The sequence below is a fragment of the Temnothorax americanus genome, unplaced genomic scaffold, assembly GCF_048541705.1.
Source record: "Temnothorax americanus isolate GAGA-0224 unplaced genomic scaffold, ASM4854170v1 Scaffold17, whole genome shotgun sequence".
Taxonomy (NCBI): Eukaryota; Metazoa; Arthropoda; class Insecta; order Hymenoptera; family Formicidae; genus Temnothorax; species Temnothorax americanus.
In genome coordinates, this window is record NW_027509307.1 from 3,578,383 (window position 1) to 3,601,801 (window position 23,419).

At 42.9% G+C, this 23,419-nt stretch overlaps 4 protein-coding genes and 2 long non-coding RNA genes across 19 annotated transcripts in view; 3 read left to right on the forward strand and 3 right to left on the reverse strand.

Moving 5' to 3' along the window:
- The first annotated feature begins 1,325 nt into the window (after positions 1 to 1,325).
- Positions 1,326 to 11,101, forward strand: LOC143895806 (EF-hand calcium-binding domain-containing protein 14). 3 transcript variants are annotated; one of them, XM_077403169.1, is made up of 8 exons: positions 1,326 to 1,863; positions 1,992 to 2,179; positions 8,711 to 8,847; positions 8,937 to 9,158; positions 9,349 to 9,531; positions 9,622 to 9,750; positions 9,821 to 10,022; positions 10,108 to 11,101. In XM_077403169.1, exons 1-8 carry the CDS (start codon positions 1,751 to 1,753, stop codon positions 10,179 to 10,181), a joined length of 1,248 nt encoding a protein of 415 aa, XP_077259295.1. In that variant the 5' UTR covers positions 1,326 to 1,750; the 3' UTR covers positions 10,182 to 11,101. The 3 variants fall into 3 exon arrangements, with proteins under 3 accessions (XP_077259295.1, XP_077259293.1, XP_077259294.1); XM_077403167.1 differs by lacking the exons at positions 1,326 to 1,863; positions 1,992 to 2,179 and adding exons at positions 7,379 to 7,707; positions 8,178 to 8,400; XM_077403168.1 differs by lacking the exons at positions 1,326 to 1,863; positions 1,992 to 2,179 and adding exons at positions 7,379 to 7,707; positions 8,178 to 8,400 and having other exon boundaries at positions 8,711 to 8,841.
- LOC143895814 (uncharacterized) lies at positions 2,186 to 7,244 on the forward strand. Of its 7 annotated transcripts, none has more exons than XR_013256470.1 (3): positions 2,186 to 3,410; positions 6,251 to 6,357; positions 7,191 to 7,244. It is a non-coding gene; the product is annotated as an uncharacterized LOC143895814 (long non-coding RNA). The 7 variants fall into 7 exon arrangements; XR_013256468.1 differs by having other exon boundaries at positions 2,186 to 3,257; positions 5,837 to 6,357; positions 7,162 to 7,244; XR_013256467.1 differs by having other exon boundaries at positions 2,186 to 3,257; positions 5,837 to 6,357.
- Positions 7,634 to 8,306, reverse strand: LOC143895815 (uncharacterized). The gene is made up of 3 exons (XR_013256474.1): positions 8,166 to 8,306; positions 7,853 to 8,011; positions 7,634 to 7,771 (listed from the first exon to the last, which is right to left on the reverse strand). It is a non-coding gene; the product is annotated as an uncharacterized LOC143895815 (long non-coding RNA).
- Positions 11,102 to 11,857: 756 nt separating the features above from the next.
- LOC143895807 (zinc finger TRAF-type-containing protein 1 homolog) lies at positions 11,858 to 19,806 on the forward strand. Of its 4 annotated transcripts, none has more exons than XM_077403171.1 (7): positions 11,858 to 12,037; positions 14,495 to 14,778; positions 17,738 to 17,976; positions 18,290 to 18,501; positions 18,768 to 18,928; positions 19,101 to 19,303; positions 19,426 to 19,806. In XM_077403171.1, exons 2-7 carry the CDS (start codon positions 14,518 to 14,520, stop codon positions 19,451 to 19,453), a joined length of 1,104 nt encoding a protein of 367 aa, XP_077259297.1. In that variant the 5' UTR covers positions 11,858 to 12,037; positions 14,495 to 14,517; the 3' UTR covers positions 19,454 to 19,806. The 4 variants fall into 4 exon arrangements, with proteins under 4 accessions (XP_077259297.1, XP_077259299.1, XP_077259296.1 ...); XM_077403170.1 differs by lacking the exon at positions 11,858 to 12,037 and adding an exon at positions 13,800 to 14,028; XM_077403172.1 differs by lacking the exon at positions 11,858 to 12,037 and adding an exon at positions 14,221 to 14,239.
- Positions 12,814 to 13,609, reverse strand: LOC143895774 (uncharacterized). Its single transcript, XM_077403119.1, has 3 exons — positions 13,583 to 13,609; positions 13,371 to 13,488; positions 12,814 to 13,061 (listed from the first exon to the last, which is right to left on the reverse strand). The coding sequence occupies exons 1-3, from the start codon at positions 13,607 to 13,609 to the stop codon at positions 12,814 to 12,816; spliced, it is 393 nt and encodes a 130-aa protein (XP_077259245.1).
- A 23-nt stretch (positions 19,807 to 19,829) lies between the features above and the next one.
- Positions 19,830 to 23,419, reverse strand: part of LOC143895801 (atrial natriuretic peptide receptor 1) — a 72,553-nt gene continuing 68,963 nt past the window's right edge. For all 3 annotated transcript variants that reach the window (XM_077403154.1, XM_077403152.1, XM_077403153.1), the window contains 10 exons: positions 23,260 to 23,386; positions 22,967 to 23,175; positions 22,635 to 22,785; positions 22,281 to 22,440; positions 22,042 to 22,202; positions 21,795 to 21,961; positions 21,436 to 21,582; positions 21,166 to 21,358; positions 20,731 to 21,004; positions 19,830 to 20,562 (listed from right to left, as the gene is read on the reverse strand). In XM_077403154.1, coding sequence (XP_077259280.1) covers positions 20,279 to 20,562; positions 20,731 to 21,004; positions 21,166 to 21,358; positions 21,436 to 21,582; positions 21,795 to 21,961; positions 22,042 to 22,202; positions 22,281 to 22,440; positions 22,635 to 22,785; positions 22,967 to 23,175; positions 23,260 to 23,386 — 1,873 coding nt within the window. In that variant the 3' untranslated portion in view covers positions 19,830 to 20,278. The remainder of the gene's footprint in view (positions 20,563 to 20,730; positions 21,005 to 21,165; positions 21,359 to 21,435; positions 21,583 to 21,794; positions 21,962 to 22,041; positions 22,203 to 22,280; positions 22,441 to 22,634; positions 22,786 to 22,966; positions 23,176 to 23,259; positions 23,387 to 23,419) is intronic.

Genomic DNA, 23,419 nt, shown 5'->3' on the forward strand with positions numbered 1-23,419 from the left:
CGCAATTTAATATATTTTTCCCCCCGATTTCTCTCTTCTTCTTTAACTGGACGTCTAGAAGGCAAGATGTCGGCATAGCTGATGCTGTTTGAAATTCGGCTGTGTCACATCCAGCCAACCAAACGGCCAGATGACGGCACGCAACGCGACGTTTTCGCAAATATTTGAATTTAATGAGGCACAAAGGAATCCAAGAGAAGTGCAAATATATTTTCTCGGCGCTAAATAATCTCATTGCGAGCGCAATGAGGACAAAAGAGACCCGGGGGCTTTCGAGTGTTTTTGCGCAACGAGTTTACATATTTCATAAATGTGACACGTTTCGCTATATATATCTGATGAGGACCTTCTCGTCGTCGATAATTGTTTAAGTAATCTTTTTTTTTTGTTTGCATTTTATTTTCAGAATATTTACGCTTTTCGCCGGGAAATTTCGCAAAAGGAAATTCCTGCTCTTCGCGATTATTCGACCGAATCCTTTCTTCGGAGTGAAGAAGCTGCTATCTTCTATACCTCATTTGAAAGGCAATATAGCGACACGTTGGGGAAAGAAAGAGAAAAGATAAAATAAAGCATCGAAAGTACCTAAAGACAAAATCTTAGAATTTCTCAAAATATATCTACCGTTAAGGGGATCCTAAAGCGAAGGCCGAACTTCCTCGATGTCGGTAATGTCAATATTTCTAATCCTGTTTTTTCTATGTCATATATCTATATCTGTCCTTGTCTAACGAGAGGCATCTGTCAATCTGTCCTTGTTTCGATTGCTGCGCCATCTCTCGCTACACGCAATATCAACTCGAATGTGCTTTTGCACATATAAAAGTTTATTTAAACTAATCTTTTTTTCTAGGCGTTGAATCTTAGTTCTATTTACACAATATTGTTCCTACATGTGTTGTCCCTAGGTCATGCCGGTCTAATTTTGTGGATATTGATTGTGGAATTTTTGTACAAAGCAAATATCGTCGTCACGTTTACCAAAAATTTACAAAAATATTAATTTTTTTTGTTTTCGATATAACGTCGACCATCATGACCTAGATTTTGATGCGTACTTTAATTCTAGACAAGAATTTTGCATTTCTATAAAGCCAATTAAAAGATTAGTGCTAAGAAAAAAAGCCGGTATTACAGACGGCTTAATATGATTGTAATAAGATTCGAATAGTTCGACGGAACAGCCCCTCCGACAGATGTCGTTTGGCTGTCGCTTCTTATTTTCAGCTGCGCACTGCGCAGTTGCACTTTTTGCATTGAGATGAGAGGATGAGACTATGAGACTGGAGGAGACAGAGAGAGAGAGAGAGACTAAATAAAGAGACTAAAGAGAGAAGACAAAGGAAAGGGAAGGAAAGAAAAACTCGAGAAAAGTGCAGAAAGTGCACATGTGAAAGGAAACAGATGTGAGAGGGGACAGATAACAGATTTATTTTATAGGTTATGTTGTGAGTTGTGACAAGTGCGAGTACGCGATCGTCGTGAACTGCATTTCGCCTAGTTCTGACTCGCGAAATAAACGACAAGGAATTAGCACGGCATGTAGAATTTCCGTCGAAGTGTGGCCCGATCGAAGGTACGCTCGTCTGCTCGGTAAGAAGAAGAAGAAGAGGACAATTCTATCGGGACGCCCGTTCGCGCGCGGCGCGACAACAAGTCGCGGAGGTTATGACGTTACGTTGCGCTCGGCCACGGCCGTCCGACGGTCACGGGGACTCGTGACACGCGACGCAAGGATCCCCCGGCGAGGATGGAGAAGCCGAACCCGAAGGAGACCATCAACCTGCTCGATCTGCTGTCGGAGAGCGATTCCGACAGCACCGACCTGATCCTCGCGCCCCAGAAGAAGAAGAAAGTCAAGCGGTAGTAATTACTAAATTTATTTGTCCCGCAACCAGTCTCGGTGAATTTATTCGGCTAATGAGATTATCGCTTACGGATGGTATCCTTAATTACTAGCGTCGCGACGGGCGGGTATTTTTCAATTGCAGACGGCACAGATCGCGGATGTTGTCCAGGAGTCGGCACGGCGACTCCTGCGGATGCACCAAGTCGGATATGCGGATCGTATCCTTGTGGTTGGCGGCGGTATTAATTATGTTTTGGCTGATCGCTCTATCTTGGCTGGCGGCTGTACTGTACGGCGAGATTAAGAAAATGGATACGTCTATAAAGTCAGGTAAACCCTCTCTATGTCTGGTATATAACTTTTTTTACTTCTCGGTAAGTAGCGATTAGCGGTCGGAATTGAGCGAGGAAAGGTTCTAATTAAATTTGTTTGCCTCCGATATGCGTACGTTGATTTAAGTACGTTTCATTACCTTTTGTCATATCTCTCCCTCTCTTGGAAACTTTAAACCCTGTTTCTAGGTATCGTTAATCGTTTGCGTCGATGAAATTTATATGCTTGCAAACGATTAATGCAAACAATTCGTGTGTATTTTGAAGATTGTAACGGACAGACATTTTGATGACTGTTACATAAATTAAGGATGGCGGTACTCGTTAAAATTATCACATAATCGTCGTGTATTTATGTATTACGTCTTCTGCTGTATTTTCCGAATGCCTAGTATAAATCTGATTAAAGAAGAGATAAACTTTATTTATTATATACACTGATTCAACGTTAATTAAACGCGCTTACTTACAATTATTTACTTTTCAATTTTCAAATGCTTCCCTGATATAGAATCCATTATCATTACTGCTTAATCAATTATAATAATATTAATAATAAAATTGCACTGCACAACAATGAAAAACTACAAGAGATTAAATATTATGTAGAATGTGAAAAAGACAAAGAAGTACGTGCAATTGTTGAGGCAACAATACTGTTGTTATGAAGCCTACCAGTAATGAGTAATAACAGTAGGGTGAGAGTATCATTCTTTATCTCTAAAAATGAAAATGGAAATACATAATCGCTACTAATTCATCCTTCTCTTTTAACTACCCCGAGTGGAATTGTTCCGGAGTATTTAAATACGGTCGTGATAAGAATGATCGAATCCAATTCGCAGCCTTATCAAATTCGCGTTGCTCGCGACGCGGTTCGAAATTCCCTATGTGCCGTGACGGTTCTTATCAGGGAAACCCCTCCAGCGCGGGGCTTCGCTTCAGTCGCCCACCAACCCTCGGCGAGTCGATATCGGACGACGGCGCAGCTGGCGAGAGAGAGAGAGAGAGTGCCGCGTCGCGACGCCGCCGCTTCGCGCCGTTTCGCGATACCGCGGAGTTTCGTCGACGGCTTCGTGAGTGTTATCATCCTGGGGCACCGTCGTGTTGTGGTCCCCCTTCCCCCCCCTGTTTCCCGATCCGCGGTTCGTTCTTCGAGGGTTCTCTAGCCCTGAGGAAAAGCGAGACGACGCCGCCGCCGTCGTCCGCCCGTTTCCGTCCGCCGCGCGGTAATCGATTAGAATCGCTTCTATAATTCATCCCCCTCGTAGGTCAAGTTCTGCATGTTCTCTGTGTGAGAGCTCGCCACTCACTCTTCCTGTTCCTCTTCTTCCTCCTGCTTGAGAATTTCTAGGATCGTCGCGTCCCTCGTTCGATTGTAAAATGTGCATGGACCGCGAATGCGGTGGAATGTGAATGTCAGAGGGATAATTTCGGATAAGCTAGAAAAAAAAACGATCGAAGATACTGAAGTATGAATGAAAGCAATGTGTGGTATAATATAATCCTGAGGATTAATATTTCACATTGATAATGAAGGTGTCTCGCAGATAAAACATGAAAAACATCCACAAATAAAATATATATGGAAATCGAAAGTAAAAAAAAAAAGAAAAACGATTGCAAAAATATTTTTGATGTCTGAATGAGATTAATTTAGGATATTAATTTTCCAGGTAATGGAGAAAAAGAGTTTTTAAAAATGTAGAAAATAGGCAGAATTAAGGACACGGAGCACAAATGCGGATAAAATAAATACGGAGGCGATAAATTAGATAATGCGGAAAGCGAGTGACGACAAAATTGATTTGAACGCTACGAGGAGTCTACGAGGAGCGTAAAATCGTCCCTGGCATTTACATAGATTTGCATTTGAAATCTACGGAGAGGCGCCCCCCCCCCGACTTTCGTCGGATTTATTCGTCAGGGGATCGCGTCAACGCGAACAGGATCATCGGACACACTTGGTGCCGACCGCGAGAAAATTCACTCTATTTCTTTTTTCTACTTTTTTTTTTCTATTCACCTGAAGAGAGATGTTTCCCCTGATTAACGCGGAAGGCGAGACATGTCGTCGGTACGAGTCGCGCACGCGAGTACTCTACCTTCCTGCTGACGCAAATGCAATAAATATTTGAGTAGACACGCGCGTTCGGAAACCCCGGTATCGAGTCGACGTCGCTTCCGCGGCTTCGCGTTCCTCTCTCCTTGAAATTTAATGAGCGTAGTATGTTGTAACAGCCGTATGCGTAATAGTCGAGACCTGTATCTTTATTTATCTAAAATTAATAATTGTAACACACGTATTAGAAATTCTCAGTGTGTACCTTTTTGAAACAGTCGACTGTGGTTTTTTTTAATGCAAGAAGCGCCGACGAAGAAGGGCTGATGCTTCATCGCGTTATTAAATATTAATCGACAGGATTAGTCAGCTATTACGCACAACAGTTCTGCGTATATCGGCGCGAGGACGGATGGCCAAACAACATCCGTTTAATTAACGAGACATCCAATGTTCGTCGTGAACGCCGATATACGTAGCTACTTCCTCCTCTTTTTCGTCGCTGCGCGTTAACGCAACCTCGCGATGCATTCTTCGAGCTACACGCAACGCGCACGAAGAGAATTCGAAAATACGTGACTCTGCGGAAGATTCGCCCGCGATAACGTGCGCAATCACGTGATTTAATTACATACCGGCAGGAGAGGGGAACTCAGTTGTGGCGATTAAGTGGAATCGATTATTATACAGTAATCGAGTTGTCTTACTTATCGTTATACCCGCAAAATCACGCATGTCGCTTGTTTGATATACGTCGACTCGCGCGATATGCATAATCGGCATATTTGCCTTTCCGCGTACACTTCGTAAATACGCCGAAACTTCAAAGTCGCTGTACGTAAAAATTGTATATCGTGCAGTTGTATAAAATCAATTTTCCAGACATTTCTATCTTGCTTTGCAACGGTCCTCTCTCAACAACTTGAGCTGATACTTTTCAGTCTGGAAAATTTACTTTATCGGTAGCCCATGAATGGATAACATAATACACCTCGAAACTCGAAACTAGCACGAGCGACAAAGTCCTCTTTTTTTTTCCTTGCACATCGGTATCTTATCGAATTCAGGGCCGCTAGCGTAATCGTGTCGCGACGCGTTTCCACCCAGACGACCGAGTCGCATCGAATTAACGTCGCGCTAGAAACCCTTGAAATTGGATTTTAAATCGCGTTGAAATAAGGACAGATATTTAAGGGATTCCAAACGACAGAATTGTTGAGCGAATAAACTTTCGACGTTTCATAGCGGCCATAATAGTTTCGTCATTTCAATAATAACATATAATGGTAATATCAACTGAGATGTTGACGGGTTAAATGTCGCGATAATACTTATCATCACACGTAGATTTTACTCAGTCGATTGCGAGCCAAAAAGTCCAATTACGACTGACATAAAGAAGACATGCAATATTAATAGCTCATCGGACTTGCTCTTATCCAATCGATTTTATTATCAAAAATTAATATCGACACCGCACATTCCTTTTTCCTTCCGTGTCTGCTTTGCATAGCTCTGTTTAAAGCAGAAAACGACGTGAGTGATTCCAGGTCTTCGCTCGCGAAGTGAAATGTGACTCCTTTATTGTTAAAGTGGATCATCAAATTACCTTGGCCAGAATCAACAAATTTTGCTCAAATTACACCTCTGTCGTATCAGATTATCACGAACAAAACATCATTGGCGCGACAAAACATTTAAGACACATCTCGCATCCGTTGTTATCGCGTTTATCGAACGAGTCTACGAGCCGTAAATACAAAGAGGAGTCTTGGGAGGGATTAACGCCACGGCAACGATTACTCTTATCAGTCGGCTCTCTGCCTTTTTCTCGAGCAATTTCGACGCGGACGTTCTTTCATTTGAGACGTAATAGTCACCGTATGTCGTTGCGTATCACGTGCTTTCAATTCAGAGCCGGCCTTTCGATCGGTGCGTTCGTGCGTGTGCGAACAGCAAGCGCGGTTGGCCAGGTGCCGGCCGGCTGATAAGAGTCTCTTGCCTCAGTGACGAATGTGTCGTTGCGACGTTCGACACGCAAAGTTCTCCACACGGTTTCTCCAAGTCCGAACCGTAAAATAACAACGATCCGCCGACTTTCACGACGCAATCAGGTGACAACGCGGTCCTTTTCTTCTCTTCCAATTCCTACTTCGAACCGGTTCCTCTCCTGTGGTTTTTTTTCTTTTTTTTTATTATGATGTAAGAGCGCGTCTGGTTGTGCAGTCGATTTGTCTGCAGTGACATGTGTTATTTAGCGTGTATTGCGATCATCGTTTCATTGCGATAACAAATCGTTAATTAAACTTTAATCGACTTAAAACTGGCTCTTCAGATATAGGCAACTTTCGTAAAGGAGTGGTCCCCCGTTAGGTATCCGGATTTATTGAAATTACTCGATTAAAAGATCGACATCTAATGAATTAATCTGGAAATGTCAGTGAGATAGAAAGCTAATGATAGGGTTGTCGAGAAACATTGATTAAGATTAGTATTAATCGTGTAATCTTTCGTGTAATAATTAATGCTGTAATCTTTCACGATCCAGCGGTTATCTTTATGTTCTTTGCATAATATTAAACATTAAAATATCTTGTTCTTTTCTAGCAATTTGCTCAACGGTATATTTAACATTAATTCGGAATTAATTTCCTAATCAGAAGAAATTGCCTGAGAAATTCTGCGAAGGCATCTATTGACATCTCTTTTATATTAATGTGTTTTACATCGGCTATATTTTTTTACGATGTCTGTGCTAATCAGCCTTCAAATTTAATTATTGTCCTCTCTGAAACTTCACGTAGACGTTGATCGCAACGCACCAACTTCGGCCGCACAACATCTCGTTCAATTCATTTCATTATTACACAATTATTCGCAATACAAGACATTTATCCGCAAAGTGCAATTAATTTTAGGAATGCAATTAATTAACGAGTGTGCATAGATACGAGACCACGTTTAACGAGAGCCGTGACTTGATTAAAGTGCACCAACCAAATCCTGAAAACATAGCGAGGAAGCGTCGCGGACGAAAATGTAGACTGAAGCGAAGGTTTTCGTGCCGATTAATTTCCGAGCAGCCGCACCGTCCGGGCTTGCATATCGAGAAAGCGCGCAAGCTTCTCCCGCGAGTGTGAGCGCCGCGCCGGCGGCGGTCGAGCAGTTGTTCGCTGATAACCGAGAGATGATCGCACGCGATCGCGGAGCGATTCTGCGAGCTCGCGGCGATCGTGCGGTGCCCGTCGGGGAACGTCGAGAGTGAAGTGCGTTAATCGGGAGGCGGCCCGCCGAGGAAAACCCTTGAAAAAATAGGCGGCGCGGTCTTACTTGAGATGGACTCGGTGGCGGTGACGGTGCCGCTTCGTCAGCCGACGAAGAAGATGAAGAAGCGGAAGGAGCTCGACGCCCTGGCACCGGCGCACGCTATCTCTCGCCGGAGCTCCGGGAAACGCAGCTCGCAGGTGATTAAGACCAATTAATTTTCGACGTCGGTCTCCTCCCCGCGAAGAACAGCGATCCTTGAGTCTGCGAGTCGGTGAAAAATAAGTAAATAATGGGTAGCAAGACTCTCTTCCGAGTACATAATGTATAGATAATGAAAAATACATTTGGCACCGGTGTAGAGATGATTCTGGGAGCAAACACGAAGACAAAATCCTCTCGAATTTATTTGTGTGTCGATTCTTGCATTTGTTCTCCAAAAACGAGATAAAAGTCATAAACGTGGATATTGACTCGTCGATTGGAAGTATTCCACTAATGTGCCTGAAAACGACAAAACAAAATTATGTCAAGAAGGAAGATAAGAAATGATACTATACATGAGTTATGAGAAAAAATTATGACTGTAATACAAATGAGGATTACATCGCTATTTTTTCATTGCTGATTAATTGGAATTATAGCTGCTTTCTCTTACGTTTTTTTGTAGGAATTATTGACGGACAGCAGCGACGATCGTTCGGAATACTGGAACGTTTCCACCAGAAATGGACGCAAGTGCAGGGGAAGGAGGGGTCGCGCTTGTCCCGGGTTTCTTAAGGCCTGCAACGCCTTTTTGGCATGTGCCTCCGTATTAGCGACCGCGAGCCTGATATGGTTGTTCATCGATGTTCGTCAACAGCTTACCGCCCTGCGAACCGAGTTAGACCAAGGTATTGGTCGAACAACCGCGAGAAGTCCGGCATTAAGCGGTCAAATCAAGTCAATAAAGAGCGAATATTATTTGTACCTAATTCGAAAATGCGAACAAATAAGCACGAACCTGAATACCGTTATAAATATACAAAAATTGTTTTTATATTTAAATGTTGTTTTATATCTAAAGGTTTAATGCGTTAGGAAACCGATTTCTGCAAATATTTTTAATTAGAACCTTTCAGAATTTAGAATTTGTTATAATACCGCGCGATTTTGTTTATTTTTTTCGCACTTTTGTACTTAATTTCTTGTATTATGTTACAGTGATAGCGGGCAGCGAGGGTGTCCCGGACGCTCTGCAGAAATGCCATTCATTGTCGAGAGATCTCCAGAATAACCAAACCATAATTTTCTCCAGGCTGTCTGATCTCAAGCAGCAGATAAATAATTTCACGGTACAGGTAAAACCGCACAAGTAACATCGATAATTCGATACTGCAATACTGTGGCGCGAGATGACTCACGACCTTCCGGATCGATACTTTTACAGCTGGCACACATTCAACAAGATTTGCATAAAGTGCAGGAGTACTTCCAAACCGCGCCCGAAATGGCTAATTTGCCGAAACGCTTGGACGAGCTGTCAACTAGCGTAGCAACATTTGGCAGTCAAATAAGGGATCTCGGGGCCACGGTGAAAACCCTGAAAGAGACGAACATGAGGGTGCAGGATGCACAGACCACCATGCAACGAAACATCAGCGGTATTAAGGTGAATACGAATCGATATAGTTTGATTTGTTCAACATTCGTCCTACGATGTTGTGTAAAATAAGTTATAAATTATGTAATATACATATATATTAGTTATATATAATTCACAAATAATTTTATATCCATGAATCAACGAATAGATGAAAATAGATGAAAGAATTATTAATAAATTTATAACGTTCTTGTAGCACACCCTGGTAGAATTGTCGAACGTTACTCAAAAGCCTCAAATACTGAGCACCGACGAAGCGCAAGTTAAGACTGACAAACTGAACCTCACAATATTGCATTTAATGAATAATTTAACGCATGTTAACGAGACCTTATCGAGCAAATTACAATGGGTCGCCGACGATCAAAACAAAGATCGCGTAAGTATGGTGTAACGATTTATGGCGTATAGATTTTGCAATAACATTTGAAGTATTAAATAGTCACGTCTCGTTTCTTTATCGTCGCAGAGAAACTTGGTTTCGCTTCAAGAAGCGACGGCGGCTATTAACACAACAATGATGTCATTGCAAGGAGAGTGTGTTAAAATGTCTGAACAGGCTTCCGTTCTAGCATCGATTCAGCAATTGACAGAGAAGGTGCCTATCTCGAATACGAGATTCTATTGATCGGCATTTTAATATAATCGTTAATATCTAATTGATACAGATGAACGAGATACGCACAACCGACGTGGAACTAATTGGCAAGTTCAAGCAATTGGAACAATCGTATAACGGGCTGAAAAACTCTACCAGCATAATGTTCGCGACTGTGTCCGAGATGCAGAATCAACAGCAGGTCAGCAAGATCAAGCTACCGGAACCGTTAAACGGCGACATAACAACGGAGACGGATCGCGGTGCGACAGGTATGGTAAAGCCACATACTTAGGATCTCTCGATATGCAAACTTCCAGTTGTAGAGATTTATAATTGTCCCTATATCGTTTGCAGATGTAGGTGATATTGCTCAGAGAAAGAATGATAGATTGCAAATGTGGCGGAAGCGCAGTTTCGGCGAGAAGTGAACGAACCTGGAGGAAACTCGGGCTTGAGAAGAGACTTTCATGGACGAAAGTCGCAATCTGAGAAGCTGTGTATTTGTAAATACTTATAAATTAAGTACACTTTACACATGTACATAGGAAAATACTATTTATGGTATCGCACGTGTTTTTGACGGAGTCAATGACCCACTTTGGCGTGCGATTGCGTTGAGAAAAGATTATCGTGAGCGTGCCGTGGCCTGAAAGAAGCTACTTAACGCCGAGCAATAACTTAAAGCGTATAAACATTATTTAGGTAGTGAGACGAACGTTCTGTATTCGACTAGATTAGATACGTCAATTTCCTAATAACACTAACCACGACGTAGCGAGAAAAATATTTCAGAAATATGATGGAAAGTACAAAGTCGACAGCCGTCTCGAAACGCATTCTCGGTTGTACAACGTTTAGGAGAACGTTATATTTAAGTAACGGCAACGTATACCGAAAGTTTTCTACTCTTCTACATTTTGTAGAGTCATTTACGCTATATTGTACATTTTCTGACGAAACAATAGAAGACTTCGGATTGCAAAGAAAATCATACATTAAAATACCGTGATTCAGGATGTATGTAAATAAAACCCAATATTATTTAACAAATAACAAACAGCGTGATAAAATGATAGAGAAGTAACGATTGCACGATTCTAATTGCAAAATTAATTAAGTTTGGTTCGCGCGACTGACACACCAAGACACTGGCGGTATATATGTTTCCAACTTTTTCAGGTCAGCAACACGTGCACCGTACAGTTGGATGTACAGTTAAATGTGACGGTTAAAAATGGTTAGTCTTTCTACAGCGAGTAACTTGCACCGTTGTAGATAGTATTGTAGTAGCTTGATCAAATTTTTTTTCTAACAAAGAACGAGCGTTATTTTTGTACGCATCGAGGGTGACGTTTGCGAAAAAGGGACAAACCGAAGTAATGAGCTTTCCGAAAGTTTCTCGGCTCTTTGGTACACGCGAATGAATTGTTTCTCATCGAACCCTTTATGTAACTATAGACAGCGAGTGTACACGAGAATTAGGCAGTATTCGCATGTAATTATTTCGCACAATCATAAAAAAATCTGGACGAATGTATCTCAATAGCGTGCGAGAAATCGTTGAATGTAGGTCAATTTTTTAAAAAGTTTTTTGGCCAGCGCATTTATGAACTTAAGAAGATAATTACATGCGAGTGTGCGATATAAATCGGCTACGACAATACCGAAATGAATTAATAAAAAAAAAAGAAGGAAGGTATTTGACGAAGTTAATGTTATTTCTTGTATCCTCAGCGTATCATCGAGCATACAAGTCCGACAGGTTTACGAAGAAGCTGATCACGATTTATATAAATTCATTTTGTGTTATATTTTCGATATTCGCGAAGTTCTGCGTGTTTCCTCTGTGCTATCAGTTTTCCATTTCTTTAAACTTTCAATTTAGGAATCGAATGGGAGATCTCGATGTTAATTTTCTTTTTGTTTTAAGGAACTGTTTAAGGCGTGAATTTTCTTTTGTCGATTCGCGTCTACCCTACTCTCACGCCCGTCTATTCGAGAGGCACAGCTTTTCCCGACGCCCTCGTGGCTCCCGAGATCAGCGTGCGTATCTCGGCGTGCCCCGCTCGCGTGCCTCTGAGCCTTCCGCGATTGGTCGGGCCTCGTAATTCCGTGCTGTGATTCTGGTGCAGCAGCTGCGGCATGTCCCCGTAGTTCGAGCCTCGTCTCACGCGCGGACAATTCGGTCGCGACTGGATTCCTGGAGTGCGATCCGATCGCCGATCGACTGGCCACACGTAATTCGCGAGAGTTCGGCGCCCAAAATACGAGGAAGTGCCTACGAGTAAGTACGAGATCGCGTCCAGCTGACATCGACGTGCATTTTATACGCGCAATTTTATCCAATGTGTACGCGAGCCTCCGACTTCTTTATTTAGGTCGTTTATACGTCTCGTAATTTTTTTATAATTCGAAATTTGTTATACTATTTAAAATGTAATTGTGAACAGAAAATTCTTCGATACACCTCGGAATTGATTTGAATTTTACGCGGATCGTTTCTAGCGACGAATTGAATATTAACCGCGGGCGTCTAGCAGTCGCTTTGTTCCGACCGAACTACGCATTACTATATTGTCCGGGAAGCCAAGCTCGAAGGTCATGCCGTTGGGCGATAAAGAAAGATAAAATAGCTGGTTCATCCATGCCATTTATCGGCAGAATTTTGCCAGAATCCGCGAATCTCGTTAGAACATCAGCATTTTGATGCTGACAAGAGTAATTTTTTTTTTTTTTTTCGAAATGAGTCACGAGTCGTGAGTTGGCACGAAGCGTTGGAATAATCGTTATCTTTTGTGGGTAGCCGCGCGAGATCGATATCGCCTGATTAAGAGCGTGAACCAATTAGTCAAAGTGAATCAACGAAGTGAAATCGGGGAGGGAAGGGGATCGTCGTCGCGGAAAGTATACGCGTTTCGATCGACGTAAACAAAGCAGCGGCGGCGGCGCGTCCGCTCGATCAGTGACCCCGACGATCGCGCGCTTCCGATAGCCCCGAGGGCCCCGAGTCCAATCGATCGAGAGGCGCGATTTTATTGCGCGAATTGAGATTCCATTCTTCTAACTCCGATGACCACTATTCGAATTTACGCCGTCCTGAGATATGCACGATATGCGGTTGTTGTGCGCGTGTATATGCGTGATGTACATACGATCGCCCCGATTCCTTGGTTTATCGCTCCGTTTCCTGTCCGGAGGTGGAGAGGGGAAAGGGTTGCTGCAGAGTGATGTGCTCAATATACTCATCTTGTTTACGTTCCCCACGCTTTCGAAAATCGTTCTCCTTTTGCTTTCCGAGGCACGAACTGGGAATTAATCAGGAATTAATTATTGAACTAAAAATACGTCGAATATGCATGTTTTTATGCTATAATAAATAACTGAATGAATATATATGCATATATATATATATATATATATATATCCATTGATAAATAAAGAGATATTATATATATTTATTTATTTATTATGTATAATACACACACACATACATCCATTTATTTTAAAACATATATTTCACGTTTTGTCCTCCGAGGCGTTCGAGTTTTTCAAAACGGAGAGTTTTCCGTCTTCGAAGTCTTCTGCCAAGTGCCAGAGGCCCTTTCCCTTCGCCGTCGTTTTAAATCCCAGCTTTAAATCCCACGACGCGCATAAACAAAGCAGCGTGGCGTTCTCGATCACTGACCCCCGCCAACGTGCGGCGTACGCCCTCCACCCTCCACCTTTCCGTCGCTTCTACACTCTACAGCCTACCGCTCCTCGCTCGCGATCGATCGATCCCCGCGGATTCCCGCCGTCCCCGCTTCGTTCCGGAGCTGCTCGGAGCTACGTTCACGTTCTTCTTCTTCTTCTTCATGCCCCGTATGGATTTCTGGTTCCTACTACGTTCGCGTTCCCGCAGTTCCTGCACGCGCGACTACCGCCTACGGCTACCGCATACCGCATTCCCCGCCGCCCACGCCGCGATCGTCGCGACGCTCGATCGATCGATCGACGCCCCTTCCTTCCGACCCCTGAGAATCGATTGTTCCTCCCCCCTCCTCCTCAGTCCTTTCATTTGCTTTCATTCAGCCCATCAACGACGCACACAGCGATGTGCGGATGTGCGTTGTGCGTCAAACTTCAGGTCTTTGGTCGCGGAGAGGTTTCGCGTGACATAACGACATAACCTCGTTCGGAAGCAGTTCGGAAGTATACATCTCCACTAAAATTATGCGATCGCGTGGAACGTGCGTATGAAGGCACGGCTGGGAAGTGTACGGAAGGGTGACGAAGGTTTTTATCCACTAGTTGCTAAATTAATTTTGAACGCTATATACACATGCATATGCACATAAATATGTACACCTATGTATATGCATGTTTATATGTGTGAGGTTATTCGTACTTATATTAGGGCTACTCCAAAAATTGTTAGCTTCCGGCTGAGCACGCTAGAGTTCCGGGCGGCCGCGAGCCGCGCGGGTTCGGAGTGCGCTCCGAAAGGGTGAGGAAAAAAGGGTCGGCGGGGAAGAGAAAGAGTGTGTGAGAGGACCGGACACTAGTGCGCGCGTTGCATTACGTCAGGTCAGGGCGAGAGAGAGAGAAAGAGAGAGAGAGGGGATAGAGAGAGAGAGAGGGGAGAGGGAGAGAGTGTGAGAAAGAAAGAGAGAAAAAGAGAGCGAGAGAAGGCGCGAGGGGGTGAGGGAGAGGTGGAGGAACGGCGTCTCTTTACATCTGCGCATTTCTCGCGTTCGTTCAGGGGAAAACTCCAAAACAAGCAACATGGCGGACCCGAGCAACGAGCCTGCATCGTCGAGCGGCGTCGCGGAGCAGGTAGCCGCGACCGCGGCGGCCACCGCCGTCGCGGTCTCGCTGCGCGAGGAGCACGACAAGCCCGAGGACTTCCACGAGCCCGACAAGAAGCGGCGCAGGACGACGCGCGCCGAGGACGCCGCGAAAACCGAGCAGAAACTTGAGCACCGTCTGGGTGGCATCCTCTGCTGCGCAGTATGCCTCGATCTGCCTCGCGCGGCCGTCTATCAGGTAGGTCGGCCCCCCCCTCTTCCCCTCCTCCTACCTCTCACACCTTCCTCTCCTCCTCCACCTCCTTCGCGGGAGGCCTGGCGTAACGGAGCACCCCGGAGCTCTCGTGGTCTCGCGTTATTGGAAAGATAAATAAAAACCTGGCCCGTGTGTATATCCTCAAATTCGACGATCGTCCCGGGATTCGCGATTCGCGACGCGGCGGACAATCGCGACGCGCGACCACCACCTTCCCCCCTTCCCGCGATGGCCTACCCCAGGTCCATCGACCCGTTCCGTTCGGAGGCCGAGTTTCAGAGCCTAGAGATGCGTAAGCGAGAGACGGTCGCGCGTCAATCTCGCTTCCCTGACGAAGACGAGTATGAGTCCAGGTCGTTTGTCGTGGATACCTTCCGCGAGACACTCGCCAGGCGCGCAAGACCGCTTACCTAGAAGCCTCTCTCTTTCGGTAACGTCGACCAGGTTGCAACGGTTGCATCCCATTCACCCCGCGTTGGAAGAAGTGCGACCGAGTCGATCAAAAGCTGCGGATATCTCGTATAGAAACGTACGACCTACGCCTTTAATTCTGAGAGAAAGCTTGTGCGCGCTATAAAAAAACGGAACTTCGGGCTTTTGCTTCCTTATTGTTCACAGCGGACTCTCTGGCTCTCTGCATCTTGCATCCTCTCCTCTCTCCAACTTTATCCCTCTACTAAAAATTCTTTCTCTTTCTCTCTGTTTCCATCTTTTGCTTTTCCCTTTTCTTTCAAGCTCGTGCGATCTAGGTGTGACTAACGAATCATCTCTGTCAAATAGTTGTACTTTTTTTTTTCTATTTTGTTACGGCAATGCAGATATGAGTCGTGATGTAACGCATCTCGGTACCAAGCTGGACCTCCCCCCTTATGTTTCTCATCTCTGCCTATAGTGTGTCGATAATGTTTTAAAATATACGCCGAAATATATGGTAGCAAATATGATGGTAACAATAATCGTATAGTCCCCCTGTCTCTCATAAACTGAGCTTTATACACAGGTCGAATAATGAGTTTGTCTATCGAGACAAGACTGAGACATGTTAAGTTTTCCACAGGTAGGTGACTTTATATTTTTTTCTTTATATTAAAGGAAACGATATGTATCTGCTGGTGTATCCAATCAGCGGATCTCTGTGTGGCAAACTTGTACATATGATATACGAGAGAAGAGTTTTCCTTTACAATATTACATCAGATCGACTTGATACGTTAAAAAACCGTAAGACGACGCGTATGCGCATATCTTTGCCTTGAGAAACCAGGTGTTTGATTTTTATTTAAGAAAGAGAGAACACTCTTTCCCGATACTATATAAAAAGTTACACGCAGAATTTTCCATGTGGCGCATCTGTTAACACTTCCGCAGTTGTTTATAATTATCTGGCCTTTTGTTTTGTAACTGCGAATAATAAAACGCGGTGTTCATATAATTTCAACTACTGGAGAGATACAAGGAATACCTCGGAATATACCTAAACAGATACCTTAGACGGAGTGTGAAGCAGCATTCTGGACTTGTGTGTATGCATGCGGTTACTCATACTCGTTTAGAAACGTTAATCGCAAGAGGGATTAGGTACACGGTAAACCGTTTGTAGATATTCCCCAGAGAAATCCCGTCGGTCCCGTTAATTTTCATTTTTTTTTTTTTTCATCTCATTAAAGGGATTTATAATAACTATTGTAACAGTGAGGTTGTATCGCGCCTATCTTGATTATTCTTAATGTTAAAACGGATAATATGTGTGTAAACTCATAGTGTAAAGTTTCCTGTGCAGAGACGCACGTAGACGCTTTCATTTGTGACACAAAGACTTATCCATTGTATTCTTTCAGTTGTAAGTTTCTACAAACGTCCCCCCGCCCCCTGCCCCCCCCCGCCCCCTTTTTCTTTTACACAGAACCCATCGCATTTATAAAGAACGATGTTTGTTTCTATAGCTATCACGGAATATAACGGGGTCGGTGACCACGTGTTCACTTAGTGTTCTCTATTAAATCGGTTTAGATAAAATAGTGAAGTACTTAAGATTCTAGATCTCTGTAGTTGTTTAGTGTGTAATATATAATGATACTTGAACCTTACGAAACGCTATGTTTACTATAAGAGACTATCGAGTGGCAGGGACAATATTCGGAGCACAATGAGAATATAAGGGCCTTTTGTTAGGGCCTATTGTTAGATTAATGCGAAACCGATGCCCAGTTATAATCAACAGCGAGAGAGTGAGAGTGAGGGAGAGAAAGCGAATAACAGAAACAAAATAAAAAAAGATCTGTACAAACTGTATAGTGCAAGATAAAAATAAATATTCTTAAAGGTTATTAGTTAGTTATTTCGCATAAAACACCCCCTTTTCACTTGTCCCACGTGTCATCATCCTCGTTTCTTCCCGTCTGTATTATTGATATATATATATATTGGTACCGTTAAAAGTAATTCCTTATAGAGACTACTCGTGATAATTTAAAACAGATCTCGATAAGTATCTCGATAAGTATATCTGTGATTAATGAGTATCCGTACGATTTTGTGTTTCAGGTTTAAACGTCAAAGTGATGGTAATATACATGGCATTAATTTTTTTGGGTTCTCTATTTGGGTTTCCGGGGGTTCTGTAGTGCGCAACGGATAATGCGAAACGGAGAGCGAACGCTTTGCGTAACAAAACGTTGTGATAAAACAGAAAAGAAATATCTTTGTTGTTAATATGTACATTGAAGTAATAACGTCGGCTATGATGTTTCTCACGAAAAGTCGTTGAAATTTGTGATTTAGAGAGTTGCATACATCTTAAATAATTCATTCATTTGTAAACGTATAACGTACATGTACGAGAACTAAGTGTTTAGCCTTCTCTTATATGTGTAAAAAATAAAAAAGAAAATTTAACAAAACACAAGAACGTTAATAATACATGCTGCAATGATGTTCACAGTGTGCTAATGGACACTTGATGTGTGCTGGTTGCTTCACTCATGTCCTCGCAGATGCCAGGCTGCGGGACGAGATGGCGACATGCCCCAACTGCAGAATCGAAATCAGCAAAACCACCGCGTCACGAAATCTGGCAGTTGAAAAAGCCGTGTCTGAGTTACCTGCCGAATGTCAATATTGCGCGAAGGAGTTCCCGCGAAATTCCTTAGAGCACCATGAGGAAACTATGTGCGAGGAAAGGTAAATGCGTAAGACAAAACTTATAATCTCACATGTCCGGGGGTTTTTTTCATTGTCATCTCTCAACTAATGCAACTGATCTCTTTACAATGTAATTACAGGTGGACCGCGCAAATAGTAGTAGAAGTAGAAGACAATTATTTGTGTGCGCACAAACGTAACGTCCCTAAAATTTCCTAAAATTTAATATGCATCGCAGATTAGAAATATATGTTTTAAAGCCTTAGAGTTTTCTCACAATCCACCATGCTCTCCTTGTTATACGACTTTGTATTTATGTGTGTGCTCATCCAATATCTAATTACTTGTACAGGATATCTAGTTGCAAATATAGTAGAATCGGTTGTCCGTGGCGAGGTCCGAATCACGAGATCCCGGAACACGAGGGTCACTGCGCTCATCCTCATCGTACGGGTGCGGACGTGATGGAGGCTCTGTGCGAGATCGATGCCCGCACCTTGGAAGAACGTAGGCTCTATGACAATGTCTTTGATCTTTTGTCCTACGAGAAAATCACGTTTAACGGTCTGTATCAATTGTTAAGCATTATTATAACGTTAGGCAGACATATTAAAATAATTTATAGATTACTAGAGAGAAAATGTATGCCATATGATTTTTTTTCCTCGCAGCAACGGACAGATTACAATTGTATAAATGATTCTTTTGGGTCACGATGTTAACTTTAGCTCTCTTGACTTGTCTTTCTATCGTATCTTCTCTTCCTTTCATAGCTACAGACGACGCTCGAAGGATTTATCAATTATCTGCAAAATTTTTATTATTTGTAGACTTACTGATGAAGCCGTATCGTACTGACGAGTTTATTCATAAACTATTTTACGAAACCTCACGATTTAGCGCTTTCAACAATCAGTGGGTAGTGAAGGCCAGGATCAATAGCAATCAACGCGATCCTACTCAAAGTTCAGAGCGAGACATAACTTACCAAGTACGAAAAACCGCATGTCCTTACTAATTTCAGAAAGAGCTTTAAGTATGGCAACATGTCATTCACATACGTGCACATGTACGCGAGCTAAGAGTAAAAGAGATTATTGAAATATAAATCCGATGTACGATGTACACACTGCGATCTAAGTATGAAAATATATGTTTCGTAGCTGATACTAAAGACAAAAACCACTTATCCGCTACCGGTTTATTACTTGATCTTGAAAGGCCCGTTTGGCGATATGAAAGTCCATCCGAGAATTCACAGATTCGAGTTCACCGAGCAGGAAAACGAGAGCCCGTACTTTACATTGCCGCTACCGGACACGGCAGAGTGTAATAGACTTCTCGCTGCTAAAGCCATCAGTTTTAGGTAAAGGACCGATTTTAGAACGCGATAGAGCTCTCTCTCTCTCTCTACTGCAGTTATTTTATTACAATATAATACACGATGAGTGTAACTTATATGTACAACGTGTAATTTTTTGTTTGCAGACTAATAATGTTCCTGGCGCCTAAGTAGCTTACAACGATAATATCTATTGTCAAGATTTTGTCACAAATGGAATCGATTGACAAGACCTTCTAGATATAATGACAAATAAAAATATAGAGATCACAGAGATTTATAATCGTTTACAGTAGCGATATTGATCATGGTAATGATAACGATAACGAAGGAGAATCGGAGAATGCTAATATTGTAATGTTTTAAAAATACATGTTGGAAATACATATGTATAAAATTAAAACGATGTGACATACACAAAAAGCACAATACTGTATAAGTATTGGAAAAATTAGTTTGAATTGATTTATATTTCTCTTTTACATCAAACACTTTTACATTAAAAGGAAAAAAAAGAAGAAACTAAAGACTAGAGAGTAGTTTTATGTAGATCATTGTTAGATGATAAATTATATTGTATTAATGTACGTACCAATTTTGTGCAATGTGCTTGTACCCCCTCCAAGGTAAAGTTAAATGATCGGTATCGCTTAGATGATATTAATTTAATACACATACCCTTGTCCACGAAGAGCCTATCGTTTTTCCTTTATTTAAATAATAAAGACGCTATCGATGTGTGTGTAAAATTCCGAATAAAAGGTGTAATTGTAATAAGACTAAAACTATTTTATTATACATCCAATTCATACTGATGTAGCGTTAAGTCATTTTTACACATCGAAGAACGGCACCGAAAAAAAGTAGCGCCTCTACGGTAATTCTTATAGATCCCTAATTTTTTTGCGCACATTTTTATACCTCAAGTGACGCGTGTGGCACATTGGAAATTCCTCCTCGTTGCAACCCAAAAGGTTGCCGTACCCTGAATATTAATCATTATAATTCCGCCAAGTTGATGAAGGTATTGTTACTTGGTTTCGGGCCGTTCGTGTTATTTGGCGGAAAGATTAGTGGATTCAAATTGTTCTCGGGTTGGCTGCTACTGAGCCTGCGATACCTCGGCACGGCCAACCTGGAGTCGGGCTCCGAACAACCGGTCAACCAGTAAGATGTTACCCTACCCTTTCCCTTCAACTCCACCTCGCCTCTGAGCTCAAGGTCGAACGTCCTAAACTTGTCCAAGATATTCTTCGTCGCCTCGGAGACGTGTATTCTCAAAGCTGCGAGACATAAATTATACAATAATTAAATAATTATAATTAGTTACTTAATCCTAGTTACTTTATCTTGTGAAATTCATACGACAGAAATTCAATTTTTAAGACTCGGAATTTTTGTGAGTTTTTTTTTCAATTGTCATTGTCGCTCTAATGTAGGATTTATCTTACGAAGACCGGAAGATTCCATTCGAGACGCCGTGTTCACGGTGTCGCCGAAGAGACAATAGTGCGGCATCTTTTGACCCACCACCCCGGCGCAAACCGGACCGCTGTGCACGCCGATCCGCACGCTCAGTTGTGTGTTTTGCTTGTGCATTATGGTGAACGATCTGACGGCATCCAGTATCGCCAGGGCCATCAGTCCAATCTCTCTTGCATGTTCGTCGCCGTTTCTCTCCGGAAGACCAGACGCTACCATATACGCATCTCCTATAGTCTCCACCTGCGAATCAGTCTCAATTTCAAGATAATTTCCTTTCTCAAAGTCGTCCTAGCGTCTGTCGTTAGAGTCAAAGTTTGAGCAACTTTGGCGCAAATGCGCTTCTTTCTCCCGAATCGAATCATTTACGCGCGCTTACTTGATCTATTTTGTTATACGTCTACCTTGTAAACGTCGTAGAATCCGATAATACTGTCAAAGGTACTGTACAAATCATTCAGAAAATCCACGACCTCCATAGGCGTGCTCTGCGCGCATAGCGCCGTGAAACCGACAATATCGCTGAAGTAGATGGTGACGCACTCGAACTGCTCCGGTTGCACCATTTCCCCGGCCATCAGCTGACCGGCGACCTGCCTTTAAAAAATTCGCTCCATTAAAAAAGGGCGAAAAGCCGAAGAGCTCAATAAATTGACGGTGAATGATTCTGATACCTCGGGAGCACTTGGTACAGCAGTTCCTCGCTGCGACGCTTCTCTAGGCTCAACTGCTCGGTCTTTTCCTCAACGAGCGCCTCCAGATTATTGGCGTATTGCTCCATCCGCCGTAGAAGATCGTCCATTAAATTCTCGCAATATCCCCTGAAACGTGGACGCAATTCTTTTTTGTAGCGTATTTATATCTTACGTTTATTATCTAATTTCTGTATTTATTGCGATGGTCGATTCGGGGTCGTAGGATATCAAGATATAATATAAATATATATGAAAAATATATATCGAAGCACGACGGGATGCGAATGAGTCGCCTGTGTGCCATGATTAATTATAAGATTTTAAATGAAAATATATACTTCATGATTCCTCGTATTGTGCCGCGAATCGCGTGGAAGCTAGGCCGTTCATCGGGAACTTCGGTCCAGCACCTTTCCATCAACGACAGTATGTCCGGCGGACAATCCTTCGGCGTGACTTCCGGCCTCAAGGGGGGATTCTCCGGCGCTGATACCCTGGTTACGATCTTTGCAGCAAAGACATCGGAGTGATAAAGAAATCGCGCTAAAATTAGAATTAAAAAGACACGAATGAAACGGATCGCACCTCTTGCGCCGTCATAAAGGTCCTGGCTACCTCGTACGGGCCACCGCGGACCACTATCTCCTCCAGAATAATCGCGAAGCTATAAACGTCGCCCTTCTGCGTCGCCGCGCTACCGGGTGTCACCGTTAATGGCAAGAGTTCCGGGGCGATCCAAAGCAATTCTGAAAATTTAGACGAAACGTCACATTGATATGCCCCATCTTTAATATATCGATATATTTTCTCTTTATGCAACTCACTGGTGTAATAGCTCTCGTCTATAATCAAGTCGGAGGGCGTGGTGAGTGTTTTGAGGCCGAAGTCCGAGATTTTTAATACGAAGCGACCGTCGATCAGGCAATTACACGATCGTAATTTTCCGTGAGCGGAAACCTCGCTGGCGTGAAGATAAGACATTCCCTGCGAGGAAGCAATCTCTTTGTCGTTTTCGCGTCACGCTTTGCAGATGCGTGACACACCAATTAATATTACATTGATCGATTATAGACATAATTAAGTTATATAAAGTTAAAGTTATATAAAAATGGTTTAAATGCATATCGAAAATGTATTTAAGAACCTAGGAGAAACACAACTTCTGCATCTGCCTCTACCTTGGCGATATCGTGGATCAGGGACATCCGAAAATTCCAATCCAGCTTGATCGCCTCGTTCTCAAGAACATCCTTCAACGATCCTCGGGGACAGTATTCGGTTAGAATTAGAACAGTCGGCGACGGCGAACAGAGGCACGCTCCGATAAATCTAGCGAGCAATTCAATTTATTAATAAACGACGAGAAACTGCAATGGCAGCTTGAAGTTGCGTCAGCGATGTTACGCTGATGCTGATGCTGAATACATTATGCTATCGAAGAGAGATCTTGCGAACGGTCATTCTCTAATTGTTTACGAAATGAAACACGGGGGAAAAATTTTTTAAATACCTCACGGTGTTCTCCGACGTAACGTCCCTGACCTGCTTGATTTCCCAGAGCAATTTCTTCGTCACGTCGACCACTTTCTTCTTCGTGATCTTCTTGATGGCCACCCTCTCGCCCTTGTATATCCCGATAGTGGTAAAGACCGTCGTAGGCGGCAGAGATTCGCAACTGATCTGCGAACCGCGACGTATCCTCTGTTCCAACCCATAATTCTACGATTAAATAATAAATCAAATCAAGTAATCTCTTGCCGCGCTCCCCATGCACGTTGCGCGTAATTCTAATTTATCGCTCACATTTGCGTCGGACATCGCCTGGTGCAGATTTATCTTCGACGAGAACTGTTTCCCAACTTCCAGTAGCAATTCCTCGGGTCTTACGCGCCAGGACATGTTATTGAGATCAGCGGACAGCCGCAAATGTCTGTGCAAAAAAATTTCACGTGTCGATTAGTAT